The sequence below is a fragment of the Euleptes europaea genome, chromosome 2, assembly GCF_029931775.1.
Source record: "Euleptes europaea isolate rEulEur1 chromosome 2, rEulEur1.hap1, whole genome shotgun sequence".
NCBI classification, from domain to species: Eukaryota; Metazoa; Chordata; class Lepidosauria; order Squamata; family Sphaerodactylidae; genus Euleptes; species Euleptes europaea.
In genome coordinates, this window is record NC_079313.1 from 138003465 (window position 1) to 138020495 (window position 17031).

The 17031-nt window shown below is 47.7% G+C and overlaps 1 protein-coding gene across 1 annotated transcript in view; it reads left to right on the forward strand.

Moving 5' to 3' along the window:
• Positions 1-17031, forward strand: part of TTLL9 (tubulin tyrosine ligase like 9) — a 51272-nt gene that overhangs the window by 19813 nt on the left and 14428 nt on the right. Inside the window, exon 5 of the mRNA XM_056843957.1 lies at positions 1119-1304. Coding sequence (XP_056699935.1) covers positions 1119-1304 — 186 coding nt within the window. The remainder of the gene's footprint in view (positions 1-1118; positions 1305-17031) is intronic.

A 17031-nucleotide genomic window follows, 5' to 3' on the forward strand; every position in this document is an offset into this window, starting at 1 on the left:
AGGCACTAAATTGAGGAAAATCAAATAAATAGAAAACAATATGTCTATATTAGTGTGACAGCATGTGTGGTATTTCAGCAGTGATGTGAATAAGCAACAGGTAGCGAGGGAAGGAGGAAACATTTATATTTTGTGTCATTTTGTAAAATGAAAATAAATAAGCAGTTAAAAAAAGGCTGTCCTTACAGAGCTAAAAAGACAAATGCGGTCTTGGGCTGCATCAACAGAAGTGTAGTGTCCAGATCACGCAAAGTGATGGTATCACTTTACTTTGCTCTGTTAGACCTCACCTAGAGTATTGTGTTCAGTTTTGGGCACCGCAATTTAAGAAAGATGTAGACAAGATCGAACATGTCCAGAGGAGGGCAACAAAGATGGTGAGGGGTCTGGAGACCAAGTCCTATGAGGAAAGGTTGAAGGAGCTGGGTATGTTTAGCCTGAAGAGGAGAAGACTGAGAGGGGATATGATAACCATGTTCAAGTACTTGAAGGGCTGTCATGTAGAGGATGGTGCAGAGATGTTTTCTGTTGCCCCAGAAGGACAGACAAGAGCCAACGGGTTGAAATTACATCAAAAGAGTTTCCGTCTAGACAATAAGAAGAATTTTCTAACAGTTAGAGCAGTTCCTCAGTGGAACAGGCTTCCTCGGGAGGTGGTGAGCGCTCCTTCCCTGGAGGTTTTTAAACAGAGGCTAGATGGCCATCTGTCAGCAATGCTGATTCTATGACCTTGGGCCGATCATGAGAGGGAGGGCATCTTGGCCATCTTCTGGGCATGGAGTAGGGGTCACTGGGGGTGTGTGGGGGGAGGTAGTTATGAATTTCCTGCATTGTGCAGGGGGTTGGACTAGATGTCCCTGGTGGTCCCTTCCTACTCTATGATTCCATGAGTCTTCTAATTATCCCAGCATGAGCATTGGGGCAGGGCAGAGGTGTGGGGTTGGGGGCTGAGAGCAGCTTACTTAAGACTGTGTGATGAATTCAGGATTGTGGCGAGATCTGAAGCCAGGACTTCCAGCTTACAGCGGAAGCCCTCCATCACTGGTCCACAACAGCCGGTGTAGTTTTCTGTTGCCGTTTACTGAGGCCAGCCTGGTTTTTGCTCTTCACTCGTGCAGCTGACTCGGAAGAACTACATCGTGAAGAACCTGAAGCGGTTTCGGAAGCAGCTGGAGCGGGACTCCGGGAAGCTGGAGGCCATGAAATGCGACTTCTTCCCCAAGACGTTTGAGATGCCCTCTGAGTACCACCTCTTTGTGGAAGAGTTTCGCAAGAACCCCGGCATCACCTGGATCATGAAACCGGTAAGGGAAATGTGGTCCGAGAGTGGGAAGAGGGAAGAGAGGTCCCACGCCCTCCCACGCAAATTGGGGAGAGCACGTGCGAGCTGCATCCTTGTAGGACGTTATGGCTTGCACTCACTGTTTTTCTAACAGCTACCTTAGGCAGATCATGAGAGGGAGGGCACCTTGGCCTTCTTCTGGGCATGGAGTAGGGGGCTCACTGGTAGCGTGGGTGGGAGGTAGTTGTGAATTTCCTGCCTTGTGCAGGGGGTTGGACTAGATGACCCTGGTGGTCCCAACTCTATGATTCTATACCTTAGCTAGACTTGACTCCAGTAGCACCTTAGAGATCAACAAGGTTTTCATTCTGTGAACTTAAGCAGATCCTGAGAGGGAGGGCAGGAAGGGCCGCGTCAATGTTTGGCTCTCCTTGCCCTTTCTTGCATGCCCAGGGTACTGCCGATCACCACTTGGGGGTCAGGAAGCAATTTTCCTCCAGGCCAGACTGGCCAGGGATCCTGGAGGGTTTGGTTTTTTTGCCATCTTCTGGGCATGGAGTAGGGGTCACTGGGGGTTTCTTGCATTGTGCAGGAGGTTGGACTAGATGACCCTGGTGGTCCCTTCCAACTCTATGATTCAGGGTATGAGCTTTCAAGAGTCAAAGCTCCAGGATGTTTGACCTTTGAAAGCTGATACCCCCAAAATCTTGTTGGTCTCTAAGGCACTACTGGACTTGAATTTAGCTCTTCTACTCCAGACCAACACAGCTGCCCTGTGAAACTGTTTCTCTAACAGGGGTCCATTTCTTAATGCGTATATAAATACAAATAGTCATGGCAGGTGAATTAGCGCTTCCTTTCACATAAAGCCCATTTATTAAATGTACTGTTTCAATGTACCAAGCATTGTTATACTCCCTCAAAAGAAATCAGCGTTTATTTTTCTAGTTCTGCTGAAGGCGGCACCCACCTGCAGGTCGATCCAGTCCTTGATCGAGTGGCTCACTTTGCTTTCCAGTGACTCCTTACTAGGATGTTTTGTATGATGGGGAAGGGTAGAGTGTAAAAACAAAGGTGAATTTCAGGCTCTGGAAAGCACTTTTTGCTTTCCTTAGAAAATGTTTTTCTCTTTTAAGGTGATGCTATTTCTCTTAGTGCCTCAGAGTATGTGCAGAAGGCTTTCTCTTCTCAACTGGGATACTCTTCTTTGCCCCATCACTGCAGCTGGGGTCACAAGCAAGCAGGCATTAACTGCATATGTAAATAGTCCCCTGAATGCCCCATCGCATTGCATATTTTGCGGAAAGCCATGAGTGGGGGAGAAGAAGAGCTGGTTTTTATATGCCTACTTTCTCTCCCACTTAAGGAAGAATCAAACGGGCTTACAATCACCTTCCCTTCCCCTCCCCACAACAGACACCCTGTGAGGTAGGTGAGGCTGAGAGGGCTCTAAGAGAGCTGTGACTAGCCCAAGGTCACCCAGCTGGCTTCATGTGGAGTGGGGAAACCAACCCAGTTCACCTGATTAGCCTCTGCAACTCATGTAGAGGAGTGGGGAATCAAACCCGGTTCTCCAGATTAGAGTCCTCCGCTCCAAACCACCACTCTTAACCACTACACCACGCTAACTCTCTCGCCAGGCAGGCTGTTCTGTCAGGTGGGGGGGGGGCAGAGAAGGATCATATATGGGTAGAAAAGGGCAAGAGTCCAGTAGCACCTTAAAGACTAACAAGAATATTTTCTGGTAGGGTATGAGCTTTCGTGAGCCACAGCTCACTTCTTCAGAACATCTGAAGTTCAGCTGAAAGTGGGGAGCACAATGGCCTTCAAGATCTCCACCTTCCCGACCAGCATTACCTCTGTCTTGTCAGGGTTTAGTTTCAATTGGTTCACTCTTAGCCAATTTACTACAGCAGCCAGGCAGTTACTCGGGGCTTCTCCCACATCACCAGTGGATTTTCATCACGATATGTAGAGCTGGGTAACATCTGTATATTGATGATATCCAGCCCCAAAGCTACGAATGATTTTTGCTAAGGGCTTTACATAGAGACTGAAAAGCATGCGGGATAGGATTGCACCCTGTGGAATTGCACAGGTTAGCTCCCACACTGATGATGACTGGTCTCCCACAGCAACCCTTTGAGTCCGATCCATGAGGAATGATTTGAACCAGTTCATCCCAATTTACATTCCAATTCCAAAAAAAGGAGACGTCAAAGACTGCAGCAACTATTTCACAAATCACATTAATTTATCACTTGTGTAAAGTGATGCTGAAAATTTTACATGCTGTGAGCCCTTGGCCCATAGAATCCCCAAAAGCAACAACCCAGACAGGTGGTCCTAAGGCAAGTTGACTTTATTGGAAATCAAGCGGGTAAACAGAGCTTGCATACTAACTAAGCCAAGAATGGCTGGTTGGCGCAAAACAGTAATATATATTAGCATAGCTGATATGGCAGGTTGGCATAGTAACTCAGTCTCCCACGGGAGAGGAATGTCCGAGATAAAGTGTTCGTTAGAACAACAGTCCTTGGCCGAGACGAGCAAAGCGAGGCAGCTGTGAGAAGCTGCGAGAAAGCCAAAACAACTCAGAGGAGCCGAGGAGCCCAGAATCGTCGAGAACAGGCCTGCTCCTGACACATGCAAGACTGTACCATATATGGAATAAGAAATGTCAGGTGTTCAAGCTGGATTCAGAAAAGGAAGAGGCACTAGAGGTCATATTACAAATTTACATTGGTTACTGGAGCATACAAGAGAATTTCAGAAGAAAATCAGCTTGTGTTTCATAGATTATATCAAAGCTTTTGACTGTGTGGATCATGACAAAATACGGTTGGTTTTAAAAGAAATGGGTATGTCACAGCATCTGATTGTTTTCATGTGCAACCTGTACTCTGGACAAAAGGCTGCTGTTAGGACAGAATATGGAGAAACAGAATGGTTTCCAATTGCAAAGATGTAAGACAAGGATATATGTTATTTCCCTGTCTGTTCTATCTGTATGCAGAACATATCAAAAGGAACCTGGATTAGATTTAGATGAAGGTGGAATGAAAATTGGTGGAAGGAACATTAACAATTTCAGATATGCAGATGATACCACATTACTGGCAGCAAATAGTGAAGACGTGAAACGACTCCTGATGAAGGTAAAAGCAGAAAGTGCCAAAGTAGGATTACAGCGAAACATCAAGAAGACAAAAGTAATGAGTACTGGGGAATTACACAAGTTTAAGGTTGACGATGAAGAAATTGAAATTGTTCAAGGTTTTCCTTGACTCTGTCATCAACCAAATGGGAGACTGCAACTAAGAAATCTGAAGGCAATTGAGACTGGGAAGGGCAGCCATGAAGGAGCTAAAAAAGATTCTTAAGTATAAGGATAGTTTCATAAGAACATAAGAAAGGCCCTACTGGATCAGACCAAGGCCCATCATGTCCAGCAGTCTGTTCACACAGTGGCCAACCAGGTACCTCTAGGAAGCCACAAACAAGATGACTGCAGCAGCACCATCCCATCTGTGTTCCACAGCACCTAATATAATAGGCATGCTTTTCTGGTACTAGAGAGAATAGGCATGCAGCATGACTAGTATCCATTATAACTAATAGCCATGAATACCCCTTTCCTCCATGAGTATGTCCACTCCCCTCTTAAAGCCTTCCAAGTTGGCAGCCATCACCACATCCCTGGGCAGGGAGTTCCACCATTTAACTATGCGTTGTGTGAAAAAATACTTCCTTTTATCTGTTTCAGAGGTTAGCCGTGTTGGTCTGCAGTAGAACAGTTAGATTTGAGTCCAGTAGCACCTCAGAGACCAGGAAGAGCTTAATGGTTTAAGCTTTTAAGAGTCAAAGCTCCCTTCGTCAGACACAGTAGAATAGAAGTGGAGATCTGTAAGTATAAGTATGTGTTGCTGGTGACCAAGATCAAGATAGTTCATCCCGTAGTATTTCCCATTACTATGTATAGGTGTGAAAGTTGGACAATGAAGAAGGCTGACAGGGAGATCTAAAGTTTGGGTGCCACTGGGGAAAGGCCCTGTCCCTAATCGCCCCCTTCCTTCCCTTTGTATGTTGGGGGTGCCTGAACCAGGGTCTGTGATCAAGACTTCATCATGTGGGCAGACAGTTCTTCAGCTGTCCTTTTCCCAGACCCTTTCAGGCTTTTATCGGGCAACACCAGTTCTGGAGCAGCTGCAGTGTCTGAATGCATTTTGAAAGGCAATTCTACAGAGAGCATGTTGCAGTCCAGAAATTAGCAAAGCATGGACGACGAAGGCCAAGTAATTCTTTTGCAGAAAAGGGCTTAGCTGGCAGATCGGCCCAAATTGGAAAAAGTCATTTCAGGCCAAGGATGCCACCTGAGCATTCAGGAGCCGAACTGTAGTACCACCACGTGGTAGAAGAGCAACTCCACCTAGAAAGGGCTCCAGCTGACCTGTTATCCCTGCCTCCAGCTTGCCTGAGTCGAGTTTCAGTTTATTAGTGCTCATCTAGTCCATCACCAGCCTCAGGCACCTTTTGGGACCCTCAGCAGCTGCCCCTGCTTACAAGGAGCTGCCCCTGCTTATGCACCTCATCCTTACGGGACATTGGGAGGGGTTCCCAGGGACTTTCATAAGAAAATAAGGAAGGCCCTGCTGGATCAGACCAAGGTCCATCAAGTCCAGCAGTCTGTTCACACAGCGGCCAACCAGGTGCCTCTAGGAAGCCCACAAACAAGATGACTGCAGCAGCAGCACCCTGCCTGTGTTCCACAGCACCTCATATAACAGGCCTGCTCCTCTGATCCTGGAGAGAATAGGGATGCATCATGACTAGTATCCATTTTGACTAGTAGCCATGGACAGCCCTCTCCTCCATGAACATGTCCACTCCCCTCTTAAAGCCTTCCAGGTTGGCAGCCATCACCACATCCTGGGGCAGGGATGCGTTGTGTGAAGAAATACTTCCTTGTATCTGTTTTGAATCTCTCACCCTCTAGCTTCAGCAGATGACTCCGCATTCTAGTATTATGAGAGAGGGAGAAAAGCTTCTCCCTGTCCACTCTCTCCATACCATGAATAATTTTATAGACCTCTATCATGTCTCCCCACCCATCAGATTCTCTTTGAGAGACTGTATAAAGCCCAACAAAACAGAAGTCGTGTGACACCTTAAAGACTAACCACATTTATTCCAGTAGACTATAAGTCAGGGCTTACTTCATCTGATGAATTTTTGTGTGTTAAGTGCCATCAAGTCGCTTCCGACTCATGGCGACCCTATGAATGAAAGTCCTCCTAAATGTCCTATCTTTGACAGCCTTGCTCAGATCTTGCAAATTGAGGGCTGTGGCTTCCTTTATAGAGTCAATCAATCTCTTGTTGGGTCTCCCTCTCTTCCTGCTGCTTTTAACTGTTCCTGGCATTGTTGTCTTTCCCAGTGACTCTTGTCTTCTCATAATGGGACCAAAGTACAGTAGCCTCAGTTTAGCTTCTAGGAAAAGTTCAGGCTTGATTTGATCTGGAACCCATTTATATGGCTTTTTGGCAGTCCACGATAACTGTAAATGTCTCCCCTGATACCATATTTCAAATGAATTAACTTTCTTCCTGTCAGCTTTTTTCATTGTCCAATTTTCACATCCATAGGTAGTAATGGAAAATACTATAGTACTGAATATAGTATTGATCTTGGTCGCCAACGACACGTCCTAACTCCTAACTCTAGCTCCTTCATGGCTGCCTTTCCCAGTCTCAATTGCCTTCTGATTTCTTGGTTGCAGTCTTCCTTTTGGTTGATGATGGAGCCAAGGAATTGAAAATCTTGAACAATTTAAGTTTCATCGTCAAACTTAAACTTGTGCAATTCCTCAGTAGTCATTACTTTTGTCTTCTTGATGTTCAGCTGTAATCCTGCTTTGGCACTTTCTCCCATGGTGCAGAGTGGTAAGCTGCAGTACTGCAGTCCAAGCTCTGCTCACAACCTGAGTTCGATCCCGACAGAAGTCGGTTTCAGGTAGCCGGCTCAAGGTTGACTCAGCCTTCCATCCTTCCGAGGTCGGTGAAATGAGTACCCAGCTTGCTGGGGGTAAAGGGAAGATGACTGGGGAAGGCACTGGCAAACCACCCCATAAACAAAGTCTGCCTAGTAAATGTCGGGATGTGACATCACCCCATGGGTCAGAAATGACCCGGTGCTTGCATAGGTCCCAAAAGCTTGCACAGGGGACCTTTACCTTTAGTAGTTAATTTAAGTCTTCACTATTTTCTGCCAGTAATGGGGAGTCATCTGCGTAGCTCAAATTGTTAATTTGTGATGGGTAGCCCTGTTAGTCTGTCTGTAGCAGTAGAAGAGAGCAAGAGTCCAATAGCATCTTAAAGACTAACAAAATGTCTGTCACTCACGAAAACTCATGCACCGCCAGAATTTTTTTTAGTCTTTAAGGCGCTACTGGATTCTTGCTCTTTTAAAATTGTTAATTGTTATTGTTAACAAAACTTAAAGTGGAATAGATTTTGTTAGTCTTCCGGGTGCCGCTGGGATTCTCTTCGGTTTTGCTGCTACAGACTAGCACCCAAAGGCCTTACATGACTTGTGTTTTTAGTCCCAATTGAGATCAAGTCTGCATCTACTCAGCATAGGGTTGCCAGGTGGGTGGTTTCGGAGGGCAATTGCCCACCAATCCACCGAGCTTCTCTGGAGCAGAAATTGCATGTACGCGCGGCCGTGATCACGTCACTTCCGGGTTGACCCCCGGAAGCGCTGCATTGCTGCAGCTGCTTTAGCACTCAAACCCCCCAAATGCCAGCGTTTGTGGGGTTTGAGTGCTAAAGTGGCCGCGGCTATGTGGCGCTTCTGGGAGTCAACCCGGAATTGACGTGATCGCGGCCGTGCATGTGATCGCCCCAGCCCCGCTCCCAAAAGCCTCTCGCCGATGGAGAGGGGGGTCCTGGCAACCCTAACTCAGCAGCTTCCCCTTCCTGAGGTTAAGGGCCCTGGCTCTGAGCAATGCCTGAGCAAAGCATCACCACCTGGCTAGGGGATGTAGGCACGATCGGATCAAAATGAAAGCAGCATCTAGCAAGTTGCTGGCTTCTTTCGCTCCTTATAGCAACAACAACAAAAAAAGGGGGGGACCTTAACCCTAAAAAACTAGAACAGGGTACCCAAAAGGTAAGGAAGCATGAAATCATGGGCTAATATTGATACAAGTGGTTTTGTGAATAATATATAATAAATTTAATACAAACACAAAATTAATGTAAATATAAACCACTTGTATGTAGCCCTGTTCTAGCCTCTATGTATCTGTGCTGATCATGCCAAATAAACATAAAAACACAAAATTACAACAGTGTGACAATATACCCAAACAATATCACAGCCCAGACCATATGCGTTTCGGCTATGAAGCTTTCTTCAGTGGTCCGAATAATACAATTCTATGCCATTTTGAAAGTACATGAATGTATAAGAAAATTGCAATCCTTACGGTCTGAGCTGTGATATTGTTTGGGTCTATTCTGGCTTTTGCCGTGAATAAATGTATTTATTTATTTACTGTTTGGGTATATTGTCACACTGTTGTAATTTCGTGTTTTTACGTTTATTTGGCATGTTCAGCACAGATACATAGAGGCTAGAACAGGGCTACATACAAGTGGTTTATGTTTACATTAATTTTGTGTATTAAATGTATTATATATTATTCACAAAATCACTTGTATCAATATTAGCCCATGATTTCATGTTGATTCCTTACCTTTTGGGTACCTTATTCTTTTGCCCCTTTCCAAGAGAAATGAGATTTTCCTGTGGGTTATCCTTGATTCCACTGGCTCGCCTCCTCAGGATAGCAGGAAGCGCTCTTCCTCTTTTGGAGGCTGGCAAGACACTGAGCCGAGCCGAGGAAGCGCTGTGCTGCCTCCAGATGATGGGCGGACATCGTGACTCCTTCACCACCCAGCATAATTGCCTCTAACACCCATCCGGGAGGCGCTCAGCGGGAGAGGTCTTTTGCTGGGCAGATGAAAGCCGGCCCCAGCCGCTTCCCAGTACTCCACCACAGATGGAGCAAATAAGGGGTGGGGGTTTCCGAGCAGGGGAAAGGGAGGCAATTATGCAAACTAGCTTGTGAATTACTGCCAGGAGGATAACAGCCGGCGATTATCTAAGTCTACAAATGATAATTTGCGTTAATTGCCAACAAGAAACCTTGCATTAAGACGATTTGGGCCCACGTCCTCAATTAGCATGTGGAGCAAACCAGGAAATGCTAAACAGGACTAATATATACAAACATATATATGTATATTTAAGTTATAGTTGCCAACATTGTGTCTACAGGTGGAAAAGGATGCAGGTCGCAGGAGGTGTGGTAGGAAGGGACTTCCACTGCATGCTGTTTAATATCTCTGAATGTATAGCCCATCCCTTTGAGGTGATAGGCACTCATGAATTAAGAACTAATCTTAAACATCTTCTTGGCATTACACATCTTAGAAGGGCTTTGTGATCATTACAACACCTTTGTTTCTTTGCTGCAGGCAAGATTTGGCCTCGAACTGCACAAACATATAAATTGCACGTTGCAAATTGTGCACCCTGAAATCCCACCTTTTATGCCCACAAATATTGGAATATATTGTTGTCGCCTCATTAGGGGATGAGATAGAAAAGAGATTCTGGAGTGTATTGAGAGTTTTTTTGTGGTGTTGGCAGTAGTGGTGAAGGGTCTTGAAATGATTGGCTCAGCTGCTTGCCTGTCACAGAAGGATTGGGCAATCCAAAGAGCCCCTGGTTGCCATTGGCTGAGCTGCTTTAATCCTGGAGAGGGACTTGGCAGGCAGAAGGGCCTGGGAGAGGAGCAACCCAAGGGCAGCAGGAAGATCTGCGAAAGGATGATTGGTATAGGAAATGGTCCAAACAGATGAGGAGGAGGAGGAAGGCACAGGGAGGGGTCTGAGGTAGAGTTGCCAGACCCCTCCTAGCAACTGGAGGGATCTTTTGGGAGGCCGGTATAGGGGGCAGCGATCTGTGTCCCTGCACGATGACATCACTTCCGGCGCAACATGGAAGTGCTGGCATCACACGGGGGGGACGCTCTAGCACTTGCTGAAAAACTCTGTGGTTTCCATAGAGTTTTGGGGAGAGTGATAAGAGCCTCTGCCCCCACCCCCAGTGTAATGCCAGCGCTTCTGCATCTTGTTGGAAGTGACTTCATCGTGCAGAGATGCAGATCACTCCTCTCCTTTTTGGCCGGTCTTCTTCTGCCTGCCAAACAGCTTGAGTGTGGGTGGCCAGAAGCGGGAAACACCGGGAGATTGCCCGCCATTGCAGGCACCTGGGAACCCTAGTCTAAGGGGAAGGACAGCTAGAAACAGAAAGGGCAGAGGTTCATGGCCATAAACTGGGGAGATGAGGAAGGCCATAATGACTTGAAATCACCAGGCAGATCTTTGGTTTCAGGCTTCTCATCTCTTTTGTTTGACTAATCAGGTTTCATTAGGGATGCCAGGTCCCTTTTTGCCACCAGTGGGAGGTTTTTGAGGTGGAGCCTGAGGAAGGCGGGGTTTGGGGAGGGGAGGGACTTCAATGCCATAGAGTCCAATTGCCAAAGTGGCCATTTTCTCCAGGTGAACTGATCTCTATAGGCTGGAGATCAGTTGTAATGGCAGGAGATCTCCAGCTAGTACCAGGTTGGCAACCCTAGGTTTCAGCCGTGTTGGTCTGCAGTAGAAGAGCTGGATTCAAAGCCAGTAGTACCTTAGAAACCAACAAGATTTCTAGGGTATGAATGTTTGAGAGTCAAAGCTCCCGTCATCAGATAAAGTTCCACAGAGGCTTTGTGCACATGGCAAAGGCTTTCTGTTCTTCATGCATTGCTAGGGTTGCCAGCTCCAGGTTGGGAAATACCTGGAGATTTTGGGGGTGGAGCCTGAAGAGGGTGGGGTTTGGAGAGGGGAGGGACCTCATTGCCATAGAGTCCAATTGCCAAAGCGGCCATTTTCTCTGGGGGAACTGATCTCTGTCGCCTGGATATCAGTTGTAATAGCGGGAGATCTCCAGCCACCACCTGGAGGAACCCTCCAGTGGTTCGACAGGGTATGAAGGGATGAAGGATGGAAAATTGCAGGCATGAAGGGATGAAGGATGGAAAATGGTACCAATGTGGGTGGCGGGAGGACCTTCCAGATTCAGAAGTATGCCCCTTTGCACCCAGACAGTGTGCTAACAAGCTTGGATGGTGTTGTAATGATCCTGGGTTCCAGCGTGGTGTAGTGGTTAAGAGTGGTGGTTTGGAGCAGTGGATTCTAATCTGGAGAACCGGGTTTGGTTCCCCACTCCTCCACATGAGTGTCAGAGGATATTCTGCTGAACCGGGTTTGTTTCCCCACTCCTCCACACGAAGCCAGCTGGGTGACCTTGGGCTAGTCGCAGCTCTCTTAGAGCTCTCTCAGCCCCACCTACCTCACAAGGTGTCTGTTGTGGGGAGGGGAGCGGAAAGTGATGGTAAGCTGGTTTGAGACTCCTTAAAGGTAGAGAAAAGCGGGGTATAAAAACCAACTTTTCTTCTTCAAAATAGAGACCAAAAAATGAGTAGTTCAACCAGCTTTAATCTAAGGAATGATTTGCAACAGGTTCATTCAAGCCCCTGCTAGCTGAAGATCTTCAAATTAACCCACTAGATATTGTCGAAGGCTTTCACGGTCAGAGTTCATCGGTTCTTGTAGGCTATCCGGGCTGTGTGACTGTGGTCTTGGTATTTTCTTTCCTGACGTTTCGCCAGCAGCTGTGGCAGGCATCTTCAGAGGAGTAACACTGAAGGACAGGGTGACTCAGCTCAAACCCAACCCACTTCTGACTATATATTACTCTTCCTACACACTTGACACTGAAAGACCCTGTCCTTCAGTGTTACTACTCTGAAGATGCCTGCCACAGCTGCTGGCGAAACAGGAAAGAAAATACCAAGACCATGGTCACACAGCCCGGATAGCCTACAAGAACAGATAACCCACTAGACTAATATAAGGGAGTATCTTGAAGGGATACGTTCTATCACAACAAATGCTCTTCCTAAAAAGTTTGTAGTAAACCAGGTTTGAGCACGAGTCTGCCCAGGAGGGTCAACCCTGCTTAGCTTCTGAGATCGGGCTAGCCTGGGCCATTCTGGTCAGGGCAGGTTTCTTCTATCCTTTCTTTATTCCACTCACATCTCCATAAACGACACATGGAAAGGGGGACCGGGAAAGGACATTGCTCCTGGCCTCTGTCTTTAATTGGCTCACCGGCCCACCTAGATGAGCAGGCAGCTGACCACCTATATCACTCTGTGCTCCCAAAGCTGATGAGTACTGCAGTCAACAGAAATACAACAGCTTGCCCTGTAAGCCAGTCACAGAGCACACGGCCCATCTTATGAGGAAAGTCCTATGAGGAAATTTAATTAATTAATTAGCAATTTAAGAAGGATGTAGACAAGATGGAACGTGTCCAGGGGGAGGGCAACAAAGATGGTGAGGGGTCTGAAGACCAGGTCCTATGAGGAAAGGTTGAAGGAGCTGGGTATGTTTAGCCAGAAGAGGAGACAACTGAGAGGGGATATGATAACCATCTTCAAGTACTTGAAGGGCTGTCATAGAAAGGATGGTTGTTTTCTGCTGCCCCAGAAAGTCAGACCAGAACCAACGGGTTGAAATTAAATCAAGAGTTTCCATCTAGACATTAGGAAGAACTTTCTAACAGTTAGAGCAGTTCCTCAGTGGAACAGGCTTCTCCAGGAGGTGGTAAGCTCTCCTTCCCTGGAGGTTTTTAAAGAGAGGTTAGATGGCCATCTGTCAGCAATGCTGATTATATGACCTTAAGCAGATGATGAGAGAGAAGGCATTTTGGCCATCTTCTAGGGGTCACTGGGTGTGTGTGGGGGGGAAGGTAGTTGTAAATTTCCTGCATTGTGCAGGGTTGGACTAGATGACCCTGGTGGTCCCTTCCAACTCTATGATTCTATTCTATGATTCTAGTACTGCAATCAACAGAAATACAGAACCGCTTGGCTTGTAAGCCAGTCACAGAGCACATGGACCATCTTTTGGAGGAGGGGGGGGTTGGGTCCAGCAAAAAACCCCTCCCCCACACACACCCCTCTCCCTGCCTTGGGGACCCTAATCGGATAGAAAGACTGCATAAAAACATTTCAAATGAATAAATATATATACAATCTCGTCCTCAATGGCTCCTGCAGGGCCGAGAGCTATGCATCTTTCAAGCAGCCGCCACTTGAACGAGGGGGAGAAAAAAAACCTCCTGAAAAAGCCTGCAATAAAAATATTTCTTTCTTTTCCTTACAAAACGTTTTGCTGGGAGAAAAATATGCAGGCCTTAAAACTGGAAAGGTAATTTACGAGCCTCAGCCAGAGACGTTTTAACAGCCCAATATCTCACGTCCTGCAAGGCTCGGAAAAGCTGGCTTTATCACGGGGCGGCGTGGGCGTGGGATGGATGGATGGGATTCCGGGATTTCAGAGGCAGATTCCGGCAAGATGGCTGTCATGAGGCCCCAGAGCTGTGCTTGGCCGGCAAGAGACCTGTATAGGGCTGCCAGGTCCCTCTTCGCCACCGGTGGGAGGTTTTGGTGGCGGAGCCTGATGAGGGCGGGGTTTGGGGAGGGACTTCAATGCCATAGAGTCCAATTTCCAAGGTGGCCATTTTCTCCAGGGGAACTGATCTCTATCGGCTGGAGATCAGTTGTACTACCGTGTTTCCCTGAAAATAAGACACTGTCTTATATTTATTTTTCCTCAACAAGACACACTATGCCTTATTTTCGGGGGATGTCTTATTTTTTATTACCATAAGTATGGTATGTGTCCCGAGTCCGCGACCTGGGGCGGACCCTCGGAACTGCGCCTCACCCCCACACCGGGGGACCCTCTGGGAGAACCCCAATGCCTGGGGAGGCAACCCCACTTACCAGGCCGGGGGGAAGAGGGGGCAAGGGTGGCCGAGCCCGCCGGCGGTGCGGGTGGATGCAGAGCCGGAGGGGGAAACGGGGGGAGGCCGAGCGCCGACCTTGCACCTCGGCGGGAAGTGGGCTGGCGCAAGGCAGACGGCACGGGTCCTGGGGGTGGGGGGACAACCCGGGGGACCCGACAGAAGCCAAAGCTCGGCCCCGCGTTCCAGCGGGGGAGCGGGAGTCCACCACAAGTGGCGGCAGATCGCGGGGGGAGCCGTCGGTGGGAGAGGGGAGTGGGGAGAAGACGGGGAATGGGAGTGATCGCCCCCTGGGAGGTCGGGGCCCGAGCGTGGGAACAGGGGAAGACTGAGCCCAACGGCCCACGGAGGGCGGGGCTCAGGGGAGTTTAGTCTCTCTCTAGCCACGCCTATCCCTATGTCTTATTTTCGGGTATGGCTTATATTGTGCAAATGCTTGGAAATCCTGCTACGGCTTATTTTATGGGTATGTCTTATTTTCGGGGAAACACGGTAGCAGGAGATCTCCAGCTAGTACCTGGAGGTTGGCAACTCTAGAAAAGGCCCTGTCCTGCCTGGCAACCTACTGAAGATGGAGGAACATGGAGAAGAGCCTCACATAGGGTTGCCAGCTTCGGGTTGGGAAACATCTGGAGGTTTTGGAGGTGGAGCCTGAAGAGAGGGGGGTTTGGAGAGGGGGGGACTTCAATGCCATAAGAGTCCAATTGCCACAGGGGCCATTTTCTCCAGGGGAACTGATCTCTCTCGGCTGGAGATCAGTTGTAATATCAGGAGATCTCCAGCTAGTACCTGGAGGGTGGACATATGTGGCAGGCAGGGTCACCAGTGTGAGAGCCCCACTTGCTCTGACTTGTGGTTTCTGAAAACCTCTGCCCTGATAAATGTTGTTTCTCTTTAAAACTGGGGTCCCCAACTTCTTTTGAGCTTGCGGGCTCCTTTGGAGTCCTGACACAGGGTGGTGGGCGCAACTATAAAACGGCTGCCACGTAGGGTTCCCCGGTTCCCGCTAATGGGGGGCCATCTCCTGGGGATTCCTGCGGCTGCCAGCCAACGCTCAGCTGTTTGGCGGGGGGAGGAGCACGCTGGCCGAAGGAGGGGGAAGCGATTTGCATCCAGGCGTGATGACATCACTTCCGGCACAGTGCAAAAGCATGAAGGGAGGACGCTCTGTCATTCTCCCCAAAACTCTATGGAAAGCAATGAGTTTGGGGCAAGTGCTAGAGCGCCGTCCTGGTGCTAGACTGATCTCATCAGATCTCAGAAGCTAAGCAGGGTCATCCTTGCTTAGTCCTTGGATGGGAGACCACCAAGGAAGCCCAGGGTTGCTATGGAGAGGCAGGCAATGGCAAACCATCTCTTGCCTTGAGAAGCCATTTCACAGCTCTGCCATTTTGCATTCCTGCCCGCCTCCCCTCCCCCAAGGAATTACTTTTCTGCTTTCCAGCTGCTATTTCTGGCACTTTATAGTGCCTGGGATATTTTGGTGTTCACTAGACTGAGCACGACGGCAGTTCCTTAGATTGCTCTTATTCTCTTCTGTGTCTTAGAACGCTCCTTGGGAATTATCCAGATATTTTAAACAATTCTGCTAACATGCCATTTCAGCATTTCCTTTTGAGAGCTGATGTAGCAGGCTGGCTCTGGTTGCTTCCACATGGGGGTTGCTTCCATGCCTTTCCCCCCACAAATGGGAGCTTTTTGGGGGGGGGGGAGTTTGTTATGTAGCCGTCTGCCTTATGGGTTTTCCCTGGACTTTGTTGCATTTTCTCCCAAAACTTGTGATAGGATCTTTCTGGAAAGATTCTACTTTAAGTGAGTTTGGTGTATGCTAAAGATCCCTTTTTCAGGCTGGCTGTGTCCCCTGCCCTCTTCACTCAGTGTACTCCTTGGCACGTATCCTTTTGCATTGTCCTTACGTATACCAACTTACAGTAGGCTAAAATGGATTACATTTTGGTACACATCTTCTCGAGCAACTTTGGAGCAAAAGGTTCAGTTCCTCTTAGAGGACTCTGACCCCCCACCATACTTATTTTGTTGCTCATTTTTTGGAGGCTGCAGAGAAGAGACGAAGGGAGGTGATTTTAGAGATGGGTCTTATTTAATTGTTCAAGACCTTGGTCTAAGAACAGGGGGAAAGAAAGAGAATTTGGGTTGAGAAAGGAGTGTAAAGTGATGCATATTGGGGCAAAAAATCCCAACCTCACATATACACTGATGGGATCTGTGCTGGCAGTGATAGATCAAGAAAGGGATCTTCGGGTGGTCGTGGATCGCTCAATGAAGATGTCAACCCAGCGTGCATCTGCTATGAAAAAGGCAAATTCCATGCTGGCCATAATTAGACAAGGAATAAAGAATAAAACTGCTGCTATCATACTGCCGTTGTACAAATCTGTGGTAAGACCATACTTGGAATACTGTGTACATTTCTGGTCACCAAACCTCAAAAAGGATATTGCAGAGCTTGAGAAAGTGCAGAAAAGAGCAACAAAATGATCAGAGGGCTAGAGCAAGAAACAATTGAAACGCTTAGGGCTGTTTAGTTTAGAAAGAAGGCGGTTAAGGGGAGATATGATAGAGGTCTATAAAATTATGCATGGTATGGAGACAGTGGACAGGGAGAAGCTTTTCTCCCTCTCTCATAATACCAGAACGTGGGGTCATCTGCCGAAGCTGGATGGTGAGAGATTCAAAACGGATAAAAGAAAGTATTTCTTCATACAACACATAGTTAAATTGTGGAACTCCTTGCCCCA